The sequence below is a fragment of the Squalius cephalus genome (genome assembly GCF_949319135.1).
Source record: "Squalius cephalus genome assembly, chromosome: 16".
In the NCBI taxonomy this organism is placed as follows: domain Eukaryota; kingdom Metazoa; phylum Chordata; class Actinopteri; order Cypriniformes; family Leuciscidae; genus Squalius; species Squalius cephalus.
In genome coordinates, this window is record NC_137137.1 from 2,187,501 (window position 1) to 2,212,500 (window position 25,000).

A 25,000-nucleotide genomic window follows, 5' to 3' on the forward strand; every position below is an offset into this window, starting at 1 on the left:
ACTCACAGACACACACACACACACACACACACACACACAGACAGACACACACACACACGCACACACACACACACACACACACACGTGACACACACACTCACAGAGACACACACACACATACGCACACACACACACACACACACACACACACACACACACACACACACACACACACACACACTCACAGACACACACACACACACACACACACACACACACACACACACACACACACAGACAGACAGACATACACACGCGCACACACACACACGTGACACACACACTCACAGAGACACACACACACATACGCACACACACACACACACACACACACACACACACACACGCACACACACACACACACGCACACACACACACACAGCTGCTAAAGCAGCTAATCAATAACCTCATGAGCTACTGCTGGTCTCTTCACCCTGAAGCGTCATAAATCAAGCTAAAGGCCTTTCCAAGCGCTCAAACACACTCTCGTCTGCGCGTGAAACAGAAACAGCGAACGCCAGGAAATTACCAGACGGCACATCTGAGACCTGCCAGTGAAACACACTGATTTACACGAGCACAAACCAGCCATCGCTCTGTGTGTGTGTGTGTGTGTTTCAGGAATAACCACTTTCGTTTTCACACACGCCACTCTAATGCCACTATTGAAATATCAGTCACAACACACACACCTCAATAAAACACACACACACACACACTCAGCATTCAACACGGGTAGAAATACTACAGTAAAACACCAACAACATCTATATTTGGTTAAAAAGGTTATTCACCCTAAAATGTCTTTATAAACCCCTCAGACTCTCCACGGAGCATTAATGCAGACGCTTTGAAGAATGTTCACGCTGCTCTTTTTAATACAGTGTAAGTGAATTAGGAGGTTGAGGTCCAAAAATAGCAGAGAAACACCATAACAGTGTGACATGTGCACTATGATAGTTATCATAGTGCATGAGCCATAAGGACTACATTTATGATTTTTTTGCAATATTTTTATATTTGTACTTTCTGGAGCGTAATAGACCTGCATTGGTTTCCATTATATGGCAAAGAGGATATTCTGAATATTCTTCTAATTCATCTACATAAACTACTGTTTAAAGGTTTGGGGTCAGTACAATTTTTTAATGTTTCCGTAAGTCTCTTCTGCTCATCAAGGCTGCTTGATTTGATCAGAAATACAGTAAAAATTGTGAAATATTATTATATTATTTCTATGTGAATATATGTTCAAATGTCATTTATTCCTGTGATCAAAGCTGAATTTTCAGCATCATTACTCCAGTCTTCAGTGTCACATGATCCTTCAGAAATCACTCTAATATGATATTAAATTATATTAAAAACAGTTTGTATGTTTGTGGAAAGCGTGATACATTTATTCTTTGATGAATAGGAAGTTCAGAACAACAGTATTTATTTTAAATTGTATATTTGTAACATTATAAATATCTTTACTGTCACTTTTGATCAATTTAATGTGTCCTTAATGAATAAAAGAAATCATTTATTTAAATAACTGACCCCAAACTTTTCAGTTCACAGAAGAAATGAAGTGATACAGACTCTAAAGTGACTAAATAATCACAGAATCTTCATTTTTCTTAGTTAAGTCGCTGTTTTAACGAGATGTGGAGATTCCCGCCGGAGGAATGTGTGTTTCAGGATTCTGGCGTTACATTAAAGGCCGATGACAGATGGATCATTCCTTTCATGTTTCTTGATGAAGCAAATGGTGACATTACAGCTCTATAAATTCCTGCTGTTTGATCAGCTCGAGGGCCGGCGTGAGCAACTCTCAGGTGGAGCTCGGACACACACACACACACACACGAGCAGAGGAGAGACGGGGGACTGAGTCTGAGGGAGAGACAGACAGGAGAGCGAGTGATTGAGAATGAAGGGAGAGACGCTGATGAACGGAGGAGAACAGAAACACGGTGCCGAGAGGAGACGAGCTCTCACTGCACTTAATTGCAGCCTCCCGGCAGGACACACACACACTCACGGAGACACACACATGCACTCACAGAGAGACACACACACACACGCACACACACACATACACACGTGACACACATACAGTACACTCACAGAGACACACACTCACAGAGAGACACACACACGCACACACACATTTACACGTGACACACATACACTCACAGAGACACACACTCACAGAGAGACATACACACATAATCACAGAGACACACACACACACACACACACACTTATATATGAGGTTTACGGGGAGTCTTCATATACGTAATGGTGTACAAACTGTATATTCTGTCCCCTTACACTAACCTGACCCCTAAACCTACCCATCACACTCACACACACACACACACACACACACACTCTCCCTACCCCTAAACCTACCCATCACACACACACACACACACACACACACACACACACACACACACACACACACACACACACACACATACACACTCTCCCTACCCCTAAACCTACCCATCTCACTCACACACACAGGACATGTCCTCATAAACCATGTTTACATTGTAATACCATGACATTATACACATTTGTGTCCTCATAAACCATATATACAAAAACAGACACACTCACAGAGACACACACACAAACACACACACACACACGTACGTATGCACACACACACACACCCACAGAGACACACACACTCACTCACACACACACACTCAGAGAGACAAATACATACTCACAGAGACTCACACACACACACTACAGAGACACACACACTCATAGAGACACACTCACTCTCACACACACACACACGCACACACACACACACACACACGCACACACACACACACAGAGACACACACACACTCAGAGACAATACTCACAGAGAGACTCACACACACACACACACACACACTAGAGACACACTCACTCCCACACACACACACACACACACACACACACACACACACACACACTACAGAGACACACTCACTCCTACACACTCCGAGAGAGACACACACACACACACTCACATACAGTCAGAGAGACACATAGTCACAGACACACACACACACACACACACGCACACACACTCACAGAGCACACACACACACACACACACACACACACACACACACGTCCAGCAATAGCCGTACAAAGGCTTGAGTGCTGAGGAGAACACAATAGCCGTGATGTGACGGTCCTCCATTAGACAGAAGCGCTGCGGGCGACGCACGTCTGACCCGTAATGGCTGCATGAAATATCGCAACAATATCTGCTTATTTCTGAGCCTCCTGAGAGCATTTCATATACAGAGGTGCAAAGTTCTGAGAGCACACTGAAAACGTCCCAAAAATAAATCTATTTTGGACTCAATATGTATTTATCAGTATAGTGCAAACAATACTCAATATTTACAGTACTTATATCTGAATATTTATGTATTTGCTCTGCAGTTTCAACTAAACTGTTAGTATCAAGTAGATAAAAGTGTTTAACGCTACAAAAACTAAAAAAAGCAAAATTCGCTAAAATATTAAAGACATGTTTTTATTAAAATACCGAAGACATTTTTTTCACTAAACGAACACATGTAAGAATAATATTAAAATAAACATGAACCTTTATAATAATACAGTTAAAAATAGCTATATTTACCTTAATATATTAAAAAAATGAATATGAGAAATAATACGCAGGAAGTATGAATGATGAAGCAAAGTAATCATTGAATAATTTTGCATGAGCACGGTAGTGAGCTGATCACACTAGTGTCATATTAAAATATAATATTTAAGTGTTTTTACATATTTTCAAAATGTGGTTACATTGTACTTACTCAAATAAGCACTGACTTACTATAGATATGCACATAATTTATGCATTATTTACTGTTATGACTACATGTATTTACTATAGATTATGCATATAATTATGCATAATTCACTGTTATACTATAGTAAGCACATGTAACAACGTCACCTTAAAATACAGTTACCCAAAATGTATATTCCAGTGCATCAAAACATGATTTGAGGATATTATATTTAGGGGCGGGGCTTAATCGTCAGGTGATGTATTCATATATTCATACGCTGTGTTATCTTACCTTGTATTCTGATTACCACTGTTGGTATTACTATAATTGTAACCTGCGGTAATACATGGTGTGTGTATTTAAGATATGTTTGTGTTTTTTCATATGTGTATATATATATAAATCTGTAATTGAGAGTTATGATAACGTTAACAATTAAGGAAGCAGCTTCCTTTGTTTTCCTTTTTAACTGCAACAGACCGTCTGACTTCTTCCCACTCCGTTTCGAGCAATTGATTGATTGATGTTGTTAAAGTATGTGAATTTAGCTTGTTGTATAGATCGAATCAAATGCTTCTTTATTGCCTTTGTCATATGTCACTATATTGCTCGCAAATAAAATAAAATTTCAATTTCAATTTTAAATTTCAGGATATGATTTTCTGTGGTAATAATGTTTTAGATTCTATGTTTAGTTGAACTCAAACCCTGAATGTTCCCTTAAAATCAGATCCCACATGTGAACATGTTCTCCTGTCAATGGCGTAATCTCAACACATGTGACTGTGGAAAACTGCTCTGGAATGCTGTGTGTGTGTGTGTGTGTGTGTGTGTGTGTGTGTGTGTGTGTGTGTGTGTGTGTGTGTGTGTGTGTGTGTGTGTGTGTGTGTGTGTGTGTAAAACGTGTGAAATGTTTCCAGGTCACTGCTGGGTTTGTATGACAGTAGACCAGAGCCGCTCTACAATACAATACACTCATCAGCTGAAAGCTGAAACACACTCGAAAACAACACACACACACACACCGTACAGGAGTAAACCGTCTGTTCTGTTAGTCCACTCACCCGAGATCCAAACACACCCTGAACTTCTAGAAACACGACAAACAAAAGAGCTTTTCAATCTTACTACTGATTTTTACATAGTTTTAACTGATCGAAATCACTTATTGAACATTTACGGTTCAAACTGAGCACCAGAATGGGGAAAAAAGATGATTTAAAGGAACAGTTCACTTAAAAATGAAAATTCTGTCATCATTTACTCACCCTCAAGTTGTTTCAATGAGTTTCTTTCTTCTGCTGAACACAAAGGAAGATGTTTTGAAGAAAGTCGGTAACCAGACAGTTGTTGGACCCCATTGACTTCCATAGTAGGAAAAAAAATTCTATTGAAGTCAATGGGGTCCAACAACTGTCTGGTCACCGACATTCTTCAAAATATCTTCATTTGTGTTCAGCAGAAGAAAGAAATTCATACAGGGTTGAAACAACTTGAGGGTGAATAAATGATGACAGAATTTTCATTTTTAAGTGAAATATTCCTTTAAGTGACTTTGAACGTGACATGGTTGTTGATTATTTCAGAAACTGCTGATCTACTGGGATTTTCACGCAAGACCATCTCTTGCCAAAACTAGGGGTCTAACGATACCCTCACAATTCAATACATATCACGATACCGAAACTCACGATGCGATATTATTTCAATAATTCTAGGCTTGGACTTGGTGCTGGAAACCCAATGCACAGGACAATAGAGACACCAGCATAAAAATATTCATGATTCAGAAGCTAAAAATACAGAATTATTTTAGACGAACTTGCTTGCACTCGGCCACAGACTAGATATATTTAAAATAATGTATGCCACTTTTTACTGGTAACATCAGACATTTGGCATTATCAGGAGCCATTAATATTCACCCATTGGGCAATTCCGCGCAAAACTGTCACATCCATAACACCAACACAATGCAATGGTATTTAGTTGGCGTTATGGATGTGACATTTTTGCGTGGAATTGCCCCATTGCATTATTATACATAATATTCAACATTATATATATATAGTAGTTTAATGATAATATGGACCAGAATCTCTGAGGAATGTTTTAAGCACCTTGTTAAATCTGTGCCATGAAGAATTAAGGCAGTTCTGAAGGCAAAAGAGGGTCCGACCCGGTACTAGCAAGGTGTACCTAATAAAGTGGCCGGGGAGTTCATAATGATTATAATTCAATTTTAAAATGAACATAGGCTATATAATATATATATATATATATACACTGAACAAAATTATAAACGCAACAATTTTGTTTTTGCCCCCATTTTTCATGCACATTGTAGAGTGGTCTTTCTGTGCAATAATCATGCTGTCTAATCAGCATCTTGATATGCCACACCTGTGAGGTGGATGGATTATCTCGGCAAAGGAGAAGTGCTCACTAACACAGATTTAGACAGATTTGTGAACAATATTTGAGAGAAATAGGCCTTTTGTGTACATAGAAAAAGTCTATGATCTTTGAGTTCAGCTCATGAAAAATGGGGGCAAAAACAAAAGTGTTGCGTTTATAATTTTGTTCAGTGTATATAAATATATATATATATATATATATTTATATATATATATAAAATGTTTTATATAATGTTTTTAATTGGGCCCAACACTCCAGCACCAGCCTGTCATTTTCTCTCCAGTAAATAAACGTGGCATTTCCATCTGAAGGCTGGTTTGTGTAATAACAGACGAGTGGAGCCGAGCACACGAGCGTATAAAGAGAAAAATATCACAGACATTAAAACCTGTCATTTCGTTTCAGACGAACAGTTTCCAGATGGTAGTTCACCAATTACCCAGAGAACACCACACCGGATCCGCCAGCGTTCACAGAGACAGGTAGAGGGAGAGACCGTCAGAACGACCAAACCTACTTTATAATTGCACTGAATCTATTCTAAGACCATCATTACAATTATGCTCTTATGCAGCACTGCAAAAACATATTATGGGCTTGAGTTGCTTAGTGGCATGAGCATGTGATAAAAGACACAGATGCTGTGCAATTAATACTTTTATTCATATTATTAATTTATAAATATTATTAATAATAATTATAAAGAATAAAGAAAAAACAATTGCTCTGCAAAGTTCATTTTATAACTGAATTCATCATCATTATTAATGCCTTAAGAAATTAATTAACTTAAGTATAACACTTTCATACCCTTTGACAAAGTTTCATTATCTTAAAAGTCATGGACTTGTATTATCTCCGTCTTTCTTTGATAAGTGAGCATCAGGGTTTGTTTGGAGGACATCAGCTGTGTGTCCTTGTGTACATCTGACCTTTACTTTAAACCAGCATATTTAATCTCCTCTAATGCACAAATATAACGTTCATCTGAGTTTGGCTAATCTGTAGTGTGCATATATGCATAAAATTTACGACTTTTGCCTCAATAAACTCTTAATTACTGCTTATAAGTAGTTAGTAAGGTAGTTGTTTAATTTAGGTATTGGGTAGGATGTAGAATATAATTATGCACAATACAAGGCATTAATATGTGCTTTATAAGTACAATAAACAGTCAATATCCTAGTAATATACATGCTAATAAGCAAATACTTAGTGAGAATTGATATATATATATATACACACACACACACACATATTATATATATATGTGTATATATACTTAATGAAATTTAAAACTTAATAATGTAATGATTTATCCGTTAAATAACATCATTTGATGGGTCAACAACAGCATTCGCAGGTAAAGTAACTTTTTTGTGTGTTTATTGTTTTTGTATTAGGTAATATAGGCTAATAAACCGCTGTAACTAGTTACCAAAAGATCTAGTACATGTAAACTGCTAAAAAAACAAAACAAAAACAAAAAAACAGTAGTTTTCTGAATATATTCATTCACACATATTCCCTGTAGAAACCAACACAAATTCAATCTTCAGTATTTTATCTCCTTTTCTAAAGCTTCTTTCGCAAGTTCAGACGAAAACAGTTCAGAAATCAGCACACTTCATCTTAAATGTGTCCGTGAGTTCAGTTCTGGATGAACAGTTTTATTAATCTGTAGTTTTTGATGAAATGATGTGAAACTGACCTGCCAGGATGGCTTTTCCAGGATGAGTGAGTTTGGCTTTGCTCGCAGCTCCGCGTTCACGCGTCATCTTCAGTCAAGACTCTCACGAACGCGCGCAGCACTGTTGCTTCCGAGAGCAGCTCGCGATCATAGACTGATGACATGAGACTGCTCTCAGCCAATCAGCAGTCAGATCTCACACAGGGGCGGGGCTCGCAGCGCTCTCTCTCTCTCTCGCTCTCGCTCTCTGCCACGCCCTCGAGAAGAGAAACTCGATTAAGGATCCGAACCGAATCTCAACCCTAAAACTCCAGCACATCATCATCTGATTCTGACTGAGAGAAAATAGCTTTAGATTGTAGTTTGAAATAAGCATAGGGTCCAAGCATCCAAACCTGCAGACATAAATATATAAATAAAATAAATATTCAATTAGCCTATGGAAAAAACATGTGGGGGAAAATATAAAAATAAAGGAAAAACATTTATACAATACATATATATATATATATATATATATATATATATATATATGTGTGTGTGTGTGTGTGTGTGTGTGTGTGTGTGTGTTCACACTGTAGGTTACTATAAACTATGACTTTTGCCTCAAACTCCTAATTACTGCTTATTTATAGTAAGTAAGGTAATTGTTAAGTTTAGGAATAGGGTGGATTATGATTAAGAATATGATTATGCACAATAAGGCATTATAAGTACTTAGTTATAAGTAGTATGTGCTTTATAAGTAATAATAAACAGCCAATATCCAAGTTATAAGCATGCTATTAAGCAACTAGTTAATAGTGAGAATTGGACCCTACACTAAATATATATATATTTATATTTATTTATTTTCCTATTATTTATTTTCAATTTCTGTAGGTTTGGACCTTCATACAGCAGACCTGCAAAACACTGATCACTAAATAAAGTGCAACGATCTGTTCTGCGTCTCAAGCCAGACTGTTAAACTGAGTGTGAATGATATAAAGGAGCTACTGTTACATTATGCAATAAAATCCAATAAAAGTAAAAACCTACAATGGATTTGTATGTACCATGGTAATACCATGTTTTTGGACATTTATGGTGCTAGTCGTAGTTTTGGGGAATTTTAGTTTCTATGAAGTATCATGTAAATACATGAAAATACATACATAAAGATACACTAACAGTATCATGGTAAATTAAAGTATGAATCATCACTGTACTAGGGAATATAAAATTATTTTCTGCAACATAAACATTGAATCATATCTCTGCCACTATCGTGACACTGAAAGCAAAACTAATCCCAGCTGTGGTTTTCTTCCTGGTACGTTAAACATTGAGAAAGAACCAACATGAATGTGCAATTACCACAGGAAAAACACACAAACCCACATTCAACCGGAACAACACAGTGAACTCCAGTGACCCGAGAGACTGACACAGACAGCAACGGCACATGAAATGTAAACTTTATTCTTGACTCTTCAATCTGAGTCACTACACATCGCTGAGCAACCCAAACATCCTCACTTTTTTTTTTTTGCATATTGTTTTCCTAAAAAAATTAATGTCTCTTTTTACTACAACATTACACAACAGACAGTGCATATGGCTCGCAGTAACACTGATGATCATGCACAACTACACTGACCTAGTAAACATGTCGCGGTCGAGACGGTGTGGGCAGCGTTAAACACACAGACGTTCGGTTGTGATTTTCACATTGTACAACTGAAATTTAGTACCACTTAAAATGTAAACAAAGTTAATACTGGAGAATTAAAAGGATGAGAACAGAAAAAAGAACCAAAGAATTGAGTCTGTCACTAAAAACATGGTACCGTTCACCCTCACTAGTGTTCACTCGAACCGGTTGGTTTTAGAGTAGTGTCGTTTCTGTTTAGCATCTCTCCTCTCGTCATCAGTGCCATATAGTTGATCAAATTCAAAGGAAAACATAAGTTAACGAGCAGCTTGTTTGTCATGAACAACACGCGTGTTTAAGGAGCGTTTCGTGCGGCGTGTTTGTGTGATTGCTGGGATACAGTTTTCATGCTTCCTGAAAGCAGCAGTCGAGCTTCGGTGTCACAGGCACACGTTTCCCAGAATTCCTAGCGGGAGGAAAGCATGGGACTTAAGGCTGGAGGTTGAAGCCGTACACAGGAGGAGCGAATCCGTAGCTCGGGAAACCCGGCTGGGGTGTGACTGCGGTCTGACTGCCGTTCAACATCAGCTGTTGCCCTGCACACACACACACACACACACACACACACATTTACATTAATGAATGGAAGGCTTTAAGTTGATCTGTGATTGATACTACAACACAGGCACTCAGTATCAGGGCAGGTTCTCACGCCGGTTTCTGCTGAATTACAATCATTTATCAGAGAGCAGGTTAGGCTGACCTGTAGGGGAGAAAACATGCTTTCTTTAAAAGAGAATGGAACAATGCAGGGTTTCAAAAGCTGGAATCTACTGCTAGAAATGAATTAAACATTTGTCCTGGCTCACAGGTTGGAGTGGTTTCTCAATGATACTGTAATGCACTGGAAGAGTCATTTCAACAGGCTTTCTTGCCACTAACCAATCAGATGAAAGCATGAGGACATACTTCTGCAACACTCTGTATCCTAGTTTATTAAAATTCAATAAAAATATTAATATTATAAGAAGAAGAAGAAGAAGAAAAAGAAATAAAGAACTGCCTAAATAAATAAATGTTCGATGCATAAATAAATTCACAAATAAATAAATCAATAAATAAATGCATTAATAAACAAATAAATAAATGCATAAACAAATAAAGTCTGCTTAATGCATCAATAAATAAAGGCTTAATGCATAAATAAATAAATAAATAAATGCATAAACAAAAGGACAAATAAATAAATAAATACATCAATAAATAAATGCATAAATGAATGGACAAATAAATAAATGCATAAATAAATAAATGTTTAATGCATAAATAAATGCATAAACACATTTTATAAATATAATTTAGTATTCAAATATAATTTAAATGTCAATTAAATATAATTGACATATATAATGGTGAATCTACATGGTGTAGATTAGTTAAATATTTAAATAACCAGAAACATTATAAGCTGACTTTGATGCAACAGTTAGAAGTTATCAGAATATTACCTATAACGGATATAATTCATAGCAATAAATTCACATGTATGATATCTGTGAAATATGAAATCATAATTTTTTTTGAAACAGAGTCAAAAAAGTTTCTGAGCATCAGGTGTTTCCTGTTATGGATTATTTTTTGACTCATCAAAGCAAGATCAAATGAGTGTGTTGATCCAGCATTGGACAGGCTTGATCATGAGCGTACCGTAGACTATGGAGGAGGATTCGGGAGACTCGTTTTCAGACGCTCTCTTGTTCTCGTCCTCCTGCAGTTTATCCACCTGTAAGAGATGCAGAAGACGTCAACATCACTGTCAAAGTGTCACCCTGCGTCCTTTCATCCAAACGCCCTGTCCACACACTCATCCACACATAAACCTGAGCTTACCAATCATCATCATCATCATCATCATCATCACTACATGCAAATGACCAATAATGTCACACATGACATGCAAAAAAATGCTGCATGACAAAATACACTCACATTCACTTAACAGTTGTTTAATGCCTTAATGCATGGTTTTCTGTAAAGCTGCTTTGAGACAGTGAAGCATTAGAGAAACACGATGACTTGTATTCATCATTAGAATATGTGAAATAATAACATAACAGCACAGTGAAAGTAATGAACTCAAACTCTGTTTGTTTGTTGATGTTCCTCTGCTTAGTGTTTGTTCTAAACCTCTAACACTTATATTTAATTTCTGTTTTGAATTCAGCTTGAACCCCTGAACAAACAGACTCTCTCAGACTCTCTCAGATTCTCTCAGACTCTCTCAGACTCTCTCAGATTCTCTCAGACTCTCCCAGACTCTCTCAGATTCTCTCAGACTCTCTCAGATTATCTTAGACTCTCTCAGATTCTCCCAGACTCTCTCAGATTCTCTCAGACTCTCTCAGATTATCTTAGACTCTCTCAGATTCTCTCAGACTCTCTCAGATTCTCTCAGACTCTCTCAGATTCTCCCAGACTCTCTCAGATTCTCTCAGACTCTCTCAGATTATCTTAGACTCTCTCAGATTCTCTCAGACTCTCTCAGATTCTCTCATACTTGCTCAGATTCTCTCAGATTCTCTCACTCTCTCAGACTCTCTCACTCTCTCAGATTCTCTCAGACTCTCTCAGATTCTCCCAGACTCTCTCAGATTCTCTCAGATTCTCTCAGACTCTCTCAAGACTCTCTCAGATTCTCTCAGACTCTCCCAGATTCTCTTAGACTCTCTCAGATTCTCTCAGATCCTCTAATGCCTGGCTCACACTACAGGAGTTTTAAAATCCAAACCGATTTTGAAATCTGGTTGCAGCACACACTTAAGGAGAATCTTTGCAGAGTTTCTTCCCTCAAATCTTAAACATGCTCACACTACAAGGTTTGAAAATCGCGGTGCACCACACACTACAAAATGTTATTAAGATTATCGTGCCAGAGGAAGCGCCTCACGTGATCTCACGCAGCAGATCTGAAGTGGAAAAGCATGGAAACATATGGGATATGCATTGCCATGAGACACACACGCACGCACACACATACACACACACAGAGACTTTGAACCTACCGGTACCGTCTTTGAGTTAAGAGCTTAGATCGGGCCCAAAAAATCAAGCCCGACCCTACCCGAGCCCATGCACATTGTGTCCGGGCCCGGCCCGACACAACACATTAACATAACTGTAATTATGAGCCCGAGCCGTATTTAAACCCGACCATTTTTTTAATACGTGGGCCGTTATAACCAGGGGCGGTGCCAGATTTTTTTTTAACGCAGGTGCTGAGGGGGTGCTAGATATATAGCAAATAAATACTATTACAAAAATTGGCCACTTAATATTTAATATTCAATCATTTTAATTGTCACAATTAAAGTATTCATTTTATTAAATTGACAAAGCACAACATTCAGCATTCAATTAAATATTGATTAAAGATTTATTATTATTAGGCTAATAATGTTAACATAATATACTATCGTTATTTCGACATAATATGTGTGCGTGCAACAAGCTAGATGTGCATTTTTAAATACGGTGACGCGTGCATTGATTTTGAAATCCATTTCGTTTTAACGCGCTTTTTAGTTTCGGTTTCATTACTGAACATGTAACGTTACTCGCCTTTGTGCCTGCTGACCACAGCGTAATACTTATTTATTTAGCAATAAATAAATGGAGATAAAAACGCGTATCGAGTTGAGTCATTCAAAATTATCTCAAGGGAAATTCCTTCAGCACAGCCCTGCTGTCTTTTTGACAGCACTGACGTAATCACAGACTTGCTCATCCCGATTTAAAATCTTAAATATCAAACATGTTTGATATGATCGGGGCGAGCCCGATTTGTGCGAGAGCAGATCGGGAGATGCAAGATTCGATCTGTGAACGCCTCACATTACCAGATAATCTGCGCCGAACATCGGAACCGATCGAGGTCCTCGACAAGATTTTTTCTCAGATTCTCGGGAGGGGGAAATCGGGCATAAATCGGCCTAAAACTCCTGTAGTGTGAGCCAGGCATAAGACTCTCTCAGATTCTCTCAGACTCTCTCAGACTCTCTCAGATTCTCTCAGACTCTCCCAAATTCTCTCAGACTCTCCCAGACTCTCTCAGATTCTCTCAGACTCTCTCACACTCTCTCAGATTCTCTCAGACTCTCTAAGACTCCCTCAGATTCTCCCAGACTCTCTCAGACTCTCTGCTCTGTTGTAACATCTATACTGAAAAACAAAACCTACATTTACCTGAACTTCAACATTATTCTGTGCAAGAGCCGCTATATCCTTCTGGACATGCAATCCTAACTGTGATTATAATCATTAATTATTAAATATTGTTGTATATTGTGGTTAATGGCGTTTTATAAATGCCATAAGTTCGGATTGTAAAACAGAAATAAATATTCAGCCTACTGTATAATATTTGATAGACCTCTAAATGATGAACATGATCTGATAAACCTGTCGCACTCGATCTCCTCCAGTCCTTCTGTCTCTGACTGATCATTTACACTCTTTTATCCAGTAAAAGTCTTTTATTGTGCAAACGTCCTCCTTCAGCTCGAGCTTAACGAGTCTTTCTGCTGAGAAACCTGACCTGATTCATATCAAATATACGTAAGAATAACTTTGATATTGTTAGTAATATTTCAGCTGGACTGAAGCAGCTTCGCTTTACTTGATTATCCATCATCATTTTATAGAAAAATCATGAGAATCAAATATGATCATCAGGCTTTTGAGGAAGGTTTATTTGTTCATCTCTCAAGCATCATTATATTGCATTGCATTATATGTTTTAAAACTACAGAGTTTTCATCATCCAAACCATTTAAATATCATCTAACTAAGACGTATTATTGGCAGATATTGATATTTATATGCATGTTATGTAAGTATCTGCTGTACTGTTATAGAGATATCATTAATTTACATTACAATTCATCTGAAAATCTTACTTTTTGTCCATATAAATATCAGCATCTGCAGCAAATTGCATATTTTGACTTTCAATAAAATGTAGGTGCTTTTTCCTTCTTGAGCACGAGCTCCATATTCATACTTTATCATACTATACGAGCCATAAAATGCATCAAATATGATATTCAACAAAAAACACATACATTTTTGTGCAATTTTTGTTTAAAGGATCAATAATAAAAAAAATTCTGACTATTATGTCAGGCTTTCCCAGGTTAAATCTAAGAGTGACGTGTTGCCCCCTGCAGGTCAAACCGACGTACTGCGTCTTTAAAGAGACCCTGTTATATTAATGAATACTCATTTTAGTCTGGAAAGGTTATGTTTGTCACAGCTGAAAGCGAGTGAGGACTGAACCAGCGAACCACTTTACATCACAATAATTAATCTGAATACATCTGAATAATCCTCTTTCTCACAAACACCCACACACACAAACAAACAAACAGGCTCAACAGAGCTACAGAGCAGTGCATTGTGGGTAATCAAGCAAACTATTGAGGAACCTGTTCTAAAAGAGTGCAGCATCTGAACTCTACATGCGCTAACATCTACTAGAGAAAGAGACAGAACGGGTCAGAGACCTTCACCTGCCCGGATAACTCATCCACCTGAGGAGGAGGAAACTCATGTGAGCTTTAATACAGGCAAAACACGTCTGAAAGAAGGACTGATGATGATGTATTGACTCAGTACTTTAATTTTGAACAAACAAAAGTTAAATAGTGTACGTTTATCTACATGAGGCTGTTATATCTTCTGATATCTACTCTATCAGATTATGTAAGTTCATTTATGCAATCAGAAGAACAATATTTTTCAGGCACTAAAATATTAAGGGTTTAATTTGGGGCGACAGCATTTAATCTGAACAAATAAACTGCAAAACACTATTTTATTTTATATAAGCATAGTGATACACAGAAGCATTTGACTAAACTAACACTTTACAATAGGGTTAACATCAACTAACATTGAAAAATTTATTTTCTAAAGCATTTATTAGTCTTTGTTCATTTTGGTACAAATTGTTTGTTCATATTAGATCACCGTGTTACTAACTAATGTTGAAATGAACATTAACTAACATTAATAAATTCTGTAGAAGTATTGTTCATTGTTAGTTCATATTAACTAATATATTTAACTAATGTTTACAAATGAAATCCATTAGATAATCCATTAAATAATACTGACAGATACAACTTTTGATTTTAATAATGTATAAGTAAACGCTGAAATTAACATGAACTATAATAAACGCATTGCTAGTTCAAATGTAGTTAACTAATGTCAACAAATGAAACCTTATTGTAAAGTGTTACCGAAAACTGAAATCCGTTTTGTGATAACATAAGGATAAATTCATTAAACACATTAATACGGCATACTCGCTGTTCAGAAAATCTTGTGGATGAAGTAAAATTGATGCTATTATTCCTAAACATCGCAGGGAAAAGACACTATTGTTCCAGTACGTATAAGAAAAGTTTGTCCTGTTTGTGGAGAAAGTGTTTATATAAAAATCAAAAAAATCCAGTTGCTGAAACGGCATGTTTATATTAAGGGTCAGACATGAGGAGGAAAAAGGTCATTTGAAACCTTGACTAATGTTATACAGTAGGTGGACATGCAATAGTATATGAGCCAGTTTCAGCCTACACCCTTTACAGTTATTATGTATATATATACAGTACCAGTCAAAAGTTTGGAAACGTTACTATTTTTAATGTTTTTGAAAGAAGTCTCTTATGCTCATCAAGCCTGCAGTTAAAAAAACAAACAAACAAAAAAAAACCCCAGTAATATTATGAAATATTATTACAATTTAAAATAATGGTTCTCTTTTTTAATATACTTTAAAATGTAATTTATTTTTGTGATGCAAAGCTGAATTTTCATCAGCAAGTACTCCAGTCTTTGGTGTCTTATGATCCTTCAGAAATCATTCTAATATGCTGATTTATGATCAATGTTGGAAACAGTTGTGCTGCTTAATATTTTTTTTATAACCTGAGATACTTTTTTCAGAATTATTTGATGAATAAAAAGTTAAAAAGAACTGTATTTATTTAGAATAGAAATCTTTTGTAACAATATACACTACCGTTCAAAAGTTTGGGAACAATAACTATTTTTTTTTTTAAGAAATTAGTACTTTAATTCAACAAGGATGCGTTAAATTGATAAAAGGTGATGGTAACGATTTATATTGTTAGAAATGTTTTTATTTTGAATAAATGCTGTTTTTATGAATAAATGCTGTTAACGTTTTACTCATCAATGAATCCTGAAAAAAGTATTCCAAAAAAATATATTAAACAGCACAACTGTTTCCATCATTGATAATAACTGAGTATCAAATCATCATATTAGAATGATTTCTGAAGGATCATAAGACACCAAAGACTGGAGTACTTGCTGATGAAAATTCAGCTTTGCATCACAAAAATAAATTACATTTTAAAGTATATTAAAAAAGAGAACCATTATTTTAAATTGTAATAATATTTCATAATATTAATGTTTTTTTTTTGTTTTTTTGTTTTTTAACTGCAGGCTTGATGAGCATAAGAGACTTCTTTCAAAAACATTAAAAATAGTAATGTTTCCAAACTTTTGACTGGTACTGTATATATATTTTTTTTCTTTACTTTGGAAAATTATCTGTGAGGACCGAAATAAATTTTTGTTGATTTATTTATTTATTTATTTTTTGAGCAATGTTCCAGCAGTGTGTGTGTGTGTGTTTCATACGCACCTTGCTCAGGTACTCCCGCATCACCTGAATGAAGTAAGGCATGGCGAAGTCCATGAGTCTGTGTTTCCAGGCCAGTTCCAGGACCACATCCGGAGCCAGAAGATCATATGAGCTGAAGAGACACGCAGCGAAACACTCACGCTTCCCCTCCTCAACAAACCAGCGCAAGAGATCCTGAGCCTGAGCGCCGTCCTGAGACTCGGCCGCGAACTGCATCGCATCCTGACACACACACACACACACACACACACGTGTCACGCCCTGACATATATGCTGTACTCATTCTGTTCAAGAAAGGAAGTCATACGGTTTTGTATACATGAGAGAGGGCAAGTAAATAATGAAAGAATTATTTCTCTACAGACAAAGCAGCAAAAAAAAAACAAAAAAAACATTTATTTATGAAAGTTATGAAAAAATAGCCACTTAATTACATTAAAAAATGTTGTTGTTCTTCCTTTACGACAAAGAAATCAAAAAGAGGGTGGAAAATAGTCACTAAATAATTTTTTTTTAAACTATTAAAACAAACAACAACAAAATTTAACATTTCAGTGAGAATAATTTTTTTAAAATGTATTAATAAAGACAGAATGTTCATTTCTGGGTAAATCATTCCTCAATAGACACGAAGCAACAAAAAAAAGAAGGTGGAAGATCATTTATTATTTAAATTATTATTAATATAATTCTTAATATAACTATCTAACAAATATTATATATTATATATATCTAACAATTTTAATCAATTTTTTAATAAAGCATAAAAGACTAAACAACCATGATAAAAAAATCATGAAACCTAGTGTCTTGCATAATTAATATGTTCTATTAAAAAGTATAAATAAATGTGTATATATATATATATATATATATAAAGAGAGAGAGAGAGAGATTTATTAGTTAAATGAAAATAAAATGAAAACCATAAAAATTTTGTTGCTTGAAATAAAAGAAATATTAACTGAAATAAAATAAAATATTTTAAAAAATGTAAACTTGTCAAAGCAACATTTATCATTTTCATTTATTTTAACTTGATGTGCTAAAAATGCCGAACATAAAAACATAAACTTTGAATTTAAATAAAAATACAATATAAAATATAAAAATGAAATATATATATATATTGTTATTCCTTGTCGGAGTGATGTGTGTGAGTGTGTTTGTACCTTGTAAAGCTTGTCTTTCTTGCAGAGCTGAATGCTTTGAGCCCAGCGCTGGTTGCTCTTGTACAGATACGCTGCGATGCGTCTGAACTCGACGAGCTCGTGCGTCTCCAGTCTCTGAGCCAAACCGATGGAGTCGAAGTTATCGTACGCGTCGATGGAGGCGCGCAGACCCTGAGCAGGACAAGAGGAACACGCTTCACATCCCTGCGCTCTCATGAAGAACAGATGAAGAAGACGAGTGTGTGTACCTGATAGTCCTCCTCCTCCGTCAGCAGGTCGTTCAGCGCCTCGTTCACGGCTCGGTTGTTGTGGCTCTGCACTGATCTGAGATACGGTTTAACCAGCCGTAACTGATTCAGCTGCAAACACAGATCATCACAGCAGGCTTACTCCTCACTGCAGTTAAAATCACTACTGCTAACTCAAATACAGCTGAAATAACATAAAAATATTACATGGAAAACATTAGGAATGTTGTCGTAGAAAATAATTGAAATAAAAGAGGTTGAAGTTCTAAAAGTTACTCAAACTAAAAGTAAAATGATATTTAAGTAAAGCAAAATAGAACTATTTAAAATATACTACAAAAAAAGCTCAAAATAAAATTACTAAAAGTTAAACTAAAATTAAAATGAAAACTGAAAATATGAAAATATTTCAAAATATTAATAAATACTTCAATAGTATATAAATAATACTAAAATAACACTGCATATATAGCACTGCAACAATACTAAAATAACACTGCATATATATATGAAGAGTTCAGATGCAAAAGCCTCTAAGTGCCATCTGAAATTTCCTTCTAAAATGAGTATTTTTATCAAGCTCGCATATTTAAGTTCAGTAATTTCACTTTAATGACAATTACTAGGTAATTTTCATTGCCATTAAAGTGAAATAACTGAACATAAACATACAAGCTTGATAAAAATACTCATTTTAGAAGGAAATTTCAGATGGCACTTAGTTACTCTACAAGTTCAATTAAACCATCAAAATACGCCGAAAATATTTAACATTTTTTGAATATTTTAAATATGAGGGAAGAATAAAACATTAAAATTTATCTGACAAAATTATTTGACAAAAAAAGGCAAACTACAACTACAGATTTTATTGTACTATACAAAAAAATGCATGAAAAAAAATGAATCTCACAGGAAAAAGCATGCATTGACTACATAATGATGAGTTATTAATATCTTATTTTTAACTATTATTAACTGTTTTATTAATTATTAACTATTAACTGTTATTAACTCTCTTGTTTTTGCATGTGTTCATCATTTCTTTTTAAATGACAGACTGGCCAAAAATTAATTATGTCCCACAATTTAATACGTTTCATTGCATTATTAAAACAATCGACTCCAATCACAACTATGCAAAATGCTTACAAAATCTTTAAAAAATGTTAGAATATTTGAATAAAGGGTGATGAAGATGTACATTTTTCTAGGCTGGACATCATTTATTAATATATATATATGTATATGACGTACCCTGCTGAAGAAGCTGACGGCTCGGCTGTGGTCCAGTCGAGGAGTGAGAACAGACAGCAGATCATTGAGCAGAAGCGGTTTATAGTCCAGATAAAACTGCAGAGATTTATAATACAGCTCCACATTCGCCACCTTCACGAGAGAGACGAGCGAACAGAGGAAAAAATACACATCGATAAAGATCGAAGACACAGAGCAGATGATGTTTCTCTTCAAACAACTCAAACATTTCTCATCAAATGCACAATCATTCTACAGCTTCTTACTGCATGACAACTATTGACTCATTTGGGAGAAATATCTGAGACAAAGAAGTAGACATTACCTGAAGCATAACTGAGCATAACTCCATTAAAGCTACAATATGTAAGATTTTTGCAATAAAATATCCAGAAATCACTTGCACCGTGTGATATATTTCCTGCAGTTGTGTACTTACAATATCCCAAAAGTTCCCAAAGATTTCTAATTTTAGAGAAATTACAATTTTAAATAACGGCTCGTCACTTGTCGCCTGTCAATGACGTAATATCCGCGTTATCCCTGGTTTCCGTTCGTACTGCCGTAGTAACCATGGCGACAGACGTGGACGACTGCGTTACGTCTAGCGGCGTGCTCACGCTGTTGTTTTGTTCAAACATTATGGATCATGGCAATCAGACTTTGGGACAGAAGGAGAACTAAAACGAGGATCAATATCAGCGTGGCGTTTTCGAGATGCCGAGAGCTAGCGTCCGCGGCTAACTTCCACTCGACAGAGACGCGCAAATGTACATAAAACTAATCAATGTTATACAGCTCATCATGATGAAATGTTAGAATATGATCAGTGTGTTATTCTAATGTTGATCTCGCTCACTGCTCTTATACAGACAAACTAACACACAGAATAACATTATAACTTTAACACACTCAAATGCAGTTTAGTGTGATAGTGTAGAGCGAGTGAAACAGCGTCGCGTTCCCTCACAAGTTTCATTCGTCTAATAAACTGCCCAGTGTGAGTATTATTCAGCACTAGCGTTCGGTAGAATGAAATGTCCTCATCTCTTTATATCCGCGGGACTCGCGTGTGGCGCTGATATCTGTCTCTCATTAGCACTAGCGCCCTGCTTCACAACAGTCATGTTAAACACATCAGTGCATTCACCCATAAACATTATTACATCCATCGGCATGACGACAAGATCCATAATTCTGCTTATGCATCATCAATCTACACCTTTGTTATTGTAAGAGGTTAGCGACCACTAGCGTCAAAATTACATATTGTAGCTTTAAGCCATGAAAGAGCAACATTTCATCAGAGTGTGTGTTTGTTCATTTACATGCACATTTATGCAACACTTTTATCCAATGTGACTGCATTCATGTACATTTTTCACTCTCCCTGGAAAAGGAAGCCTTGACCGTGACGCTGCTCTATGGTTTGATCTACAGGATTATATTCAGTGCGTCACCTTGCTGATGAGCTCTTTGAAGGAAGCGTCTCTCCAGGCGTCTGTCGGGTGTTTCATCATCGTTATGATGGCATTGTCAAACTCCTCATATTTATCGTACAGGAGCACAAGCTCCGCCCACAGATGAGCCTGTTCAGCCGCTCGTAACACCTGACCAATCACAAGACAGCACATCATAAACACAACTGACCTTGACACAAAGCATGACTTTCCAACACAATTCATAGTCTTATATATATATAATGAGAAAAAATATAAGAATTATATATAATTACAATAAAATATAATATATTTTATAAAATAAATTAACGAATGAAGGATCATGTGACACTGAAGACTGGAGTAATGATATTGAAAATTCAATCACAGGAATAAATTACATTTTACTATATATATATTCAGATAAAAAAAAGCTATTTTAAACTGTAATAATATTTCAATGTTTTACAGTTTTTCCTGTATTTTTGATCAAATAAATGCAGTCTTGGTGAGCAGAAGAGACTTCTTTCTAAATCATTAGCATCTTACTGACACCAATCTTTTGAGCAGTAGTGTAGATATAACAGGCAAACCAACTTTACAATATTACAAACAAACGTTACAATATTAAAACACACAAAAAAAAGAAACAAAAAAGGAAATGTAAAAGAAAATGTGATGTGTGATGTTCCTGCAGTGCTAATGTTGAGGCTTGGATGATCGACTGGATACTTATCAGCATTTAAAAACAAGTAATAAAAACTCAGTGAGTGTTTTAGCGCAATTTTCTCACCTCATGGGATCACAACACTAAGAGATAGTAAATCTTTTCCTGGATTTTTTTTGTGCGTTCCCGAGATTAGACCTTCCTTAACATAATGCCGAAAACCCGAAGTCTCTAGGTGGTCTGGTTGAGGAGTAGATAGAAGTGCAAGATTGGTGCGCACAGACGCACAGAACAGAAATCATGAGTTAACAATCGCAATTTGTCCGGTGGAAAATTGCGCTAAAAATATTGCTTTGAAAGTTTTTCATTCATGCATTAGCCAGACGCTTTTATTATGGAAGCTTGTTTCTGCCACAGAATAAAACATTTTAAAAGATAATTGCGACTTTTTATCTCACAATTGCGAGTTTACATCTTGCAATTCTGACTTTATTTCTCAGAATTGCGTGATATAAAGTCAGAATTGCGTGATATAAAGTCAGAATTGCGTGAAATAAAGTCGCAATTGTGTCTTATAAAGTCAGAATTCTGACTTTTTTTCTCGCAATTGCGACTTCATATCACGCAGTTCTGACTTTATATCACGCAATTCTGACTTTATATCACATAATTGCGAGTTTATATCTCGCAATTCTGACATCTTTTCTCAGAATTGCATGATATAAAGTCGTAATTGCGTGTTATAAAGTCAGAATTGTGAGATATAAAGTCCAATTCTAAGGAAAAAAAGACACTTTTTTTTTTTTTTTTTTTTACCTCAGAATAGTTTATATCTCACAATTCTGACTTTATAACACGCAATTACGACTTTATATCATGCAATTCTGACTTTATATCTCCCAATTGCGTATTATAAAGTCAGAATTGCGAGATATAAACATGCAATTCTGAGAAAAAGTCCGAATTTCAAGAATATTTCTCGCAATTGCGAGTTTATATCTCAAAATTCTGACTTTATAACACGCAATTGCGACTTTATATCACGCAATTCTGAGATAAAAAGTCAGAATTGTGAGATTAAAAAGTCGATATTACCTTTTTTATTTTTCACTCCAAGTTTCCATATTTTATCCAGACGCTTATATAGGTTTACATTTGATCAGTTCATGCATTTCCTGGGAATCGAACCCATGAACTCTGAACTCTCTCCCCCGATCACTCTGTTGTGTTAATACTATTTCTGAATTTTAAAACTATGCTCAAAACTCACTTATTTTCTGAACGTTACCATTCTTAAGTTGTATTGCATTTCGTTGTGTCTGACTGTATTCTGCTGCCCCATCTACACAATTCTCCTTTACTGTACTTTTACTCTCGTCTACCTACTGTTGTTTTGTTTGTTATCATTGTCTATTACCATTATAGTTGCTTGTTCACTGTAAAGCGCCCCTGAGCCCTGGAAAAGGCGCTATATAAATAAAACGTATTATTATTACGATCTTGCTCCACTACAGGACGATTTCTTCAGCTCACACTTTGAGAAATGCGTCAGTACCTTGGGGATGTTGACTCGAGACCAGAAGAGCTCCAGATGTTCTCTCATCCTCTGGGGTTTGTATTTGGAGTAGAGGATGGCCAGCTCAGTGAACATGCCCATGTGAGCGCGCTCCAGCCCTAACGCCGCCTCCAACAGCACGATCAGCTCCTCGAAATACCCACGATCCTGAGACACACAGAGGAGACGTCAGAGAACATGCACTGATGTCATCCACACTGAGCTGATGATGATGATGATGAAGGTCGTTCACCTGATAGTAGTTAATGAGCTCCTCCAGTTCATCAGCATGAGTGACGATGTGAAGGCCGGAGATCTGCGCTAACCGGAACTCCTCTCCATCCACGCACGCAAAACACACCTAAACACCAACATTAAACTTTACATGACTGTTGTGATTTCAATAATTGCAATGCAACATTTTTCTAAATGTCATAATCATTTGTTAACAAGTATTCATTACTTCAATGAGCTCATTGTTTCTGCCTTAAATTATTAAATTTTTTAAATTAATACATTTTTAGCTAACTGTGATTTGTATATGTACATTTCTGAAATACACAAGTTACCTCTGATGACACTCTAAATTGTAATATGGACTCATGCACTTTCTGTAAAGCTGCTTTGAAATGATGTGAAAAGTGCTTTACAAATAAATGTGAATTGAATTGAATAATGACCGGATGCTACAAATGAGCTGTGCATGAGAAGGTGCATCAGGAAACTGAGCCATGAAATCGAAATTAACAATTCATATTTTTTATGGAATATTGCAATTTTTATTATAAATGAGTTATCTGTGCTTATTATTGTGTCTGTATTATCTGTATTATTATTGTGTTAAATTCATGTTCCTGGTGATCTTGAATGAGAATAAGTTCCTCTTGCAGCATCTCTTCTCTTCTCTGATGATGTGGGCGGGGCAACATGTCACTCACATGAGATCAGCCAATAGCAAACCACAACCATCCAATCAATTCCACACGGACAAAATCAAGCCCCGCCCACATTTTGTTCTCGTTCCAGAAGCGTTTCCCTCGGATATACGACACAATAGAGGAAATGCATTGACGTCACTTTCCCGCCAGAACACACTCCCTCAGCCGGACTGAGTGGCAGAAGAGCTGCGGAGTGACTGGAGTTAACAGGGGAAACTGTGAAAACGCAAGTGAAACGAGGGATTATCCGTTTAAACTAAAGGTTGGACTCGATATAAAGTTCCTTACAACTTACCAAAGATCCAGTGGATATTGACATGTAGCTGGAATCATGTTTCCTGACATTTATATGAGCCTGATTTCAACCCCGGGGAAATACATTAAGCAAATTTGCCTGTGAACGCTTTATATAAATACAATATAGGTCTAA

The 25,000-nt window shown here is 36.2% G+C and overlaps 2 protein-coding genes across 4 annotated transcripts in view; both read right to left on the bottom strand.

Annotated features, from left to right (window-relative positions):
• The window catches only part of LOC307174268 (tricarboxylate transport protein B, mitochondrial), a 19,490-nt gene extending 11,432 nt beyond the window's left edge, over positions 1 to 8,058 (bottom strand). The window contains exon 1 of the mRNA XM_079897992.1: positions 7,942 to 8,058. Within this exon, the coding sequence (XP_079754118.1) occupies positions 7,942 to 8,008 (67 nt within the window). The 5' untranslated portion in view covers positions 8,009 to 8,058. The remainder of the gene's footprint in view (positions 1 to 7,941) is intronic.
• Positions 8,059 to 9,363: 1,305 nt separating this feature from the next.
• Positions 9,364 to 25,000, bottom strand: part of cltcl1 (clathrin, heavy chain-like 1) — a 58,139-nt gene continuing 42,502 nt past the window's right edge. For 2 of the 3 annotated variants that reach the window (XM_079896516.1, XM_079896515.1), the window contains exons 24-33: positions 23,886 to 23,993; positions 23,633 to 23,800; positions 21,432 to 21,581; positions 19,972 to 20,103; positions 18,715 to 18,825; positions 18,467 to 18,637; positions 17,295 to 17,516; positions 15,118 to 15,144; positions 11,264 to 11,339; positions 9,364 to 10,152 (exon numbers count right to left, since the gene is read on the bottom strand). In XM_079896516.1, the coding sequence (XP_079752642.1) occupies positions 10,046 to 10,152; positions 11,264 to 11,339; positions 15,118 to 15,144; positions 17,295 to 17,516; positions 18,467 to 18,637; positions 18,715 to 18,825; positions 19,972 to 20,103; positions 21,432 to 21,581; positions 23,633 to 23,800; positions 23,886 to 23,993 (1,272 nt within the window). In that variant the 3' untranslated portion in view covers positions 9,364 to 10,045. The remainder of the gene's footprint in view (positions 10,153 to 11,263; positions 11,340 to 15,117; positions 15,145 to 17,294; positions 17,517 to 18,466; positions 18,638 to 18,714; positions 18,826 to 19,971; positions 20,104 to 21,431; positions 21,582 to 23,632; positions 23,801 to 23,885; positions 23,994 to 25,000) is intronic. The other variant, XM_079896517.1, reaches the window with a different exon arrangement.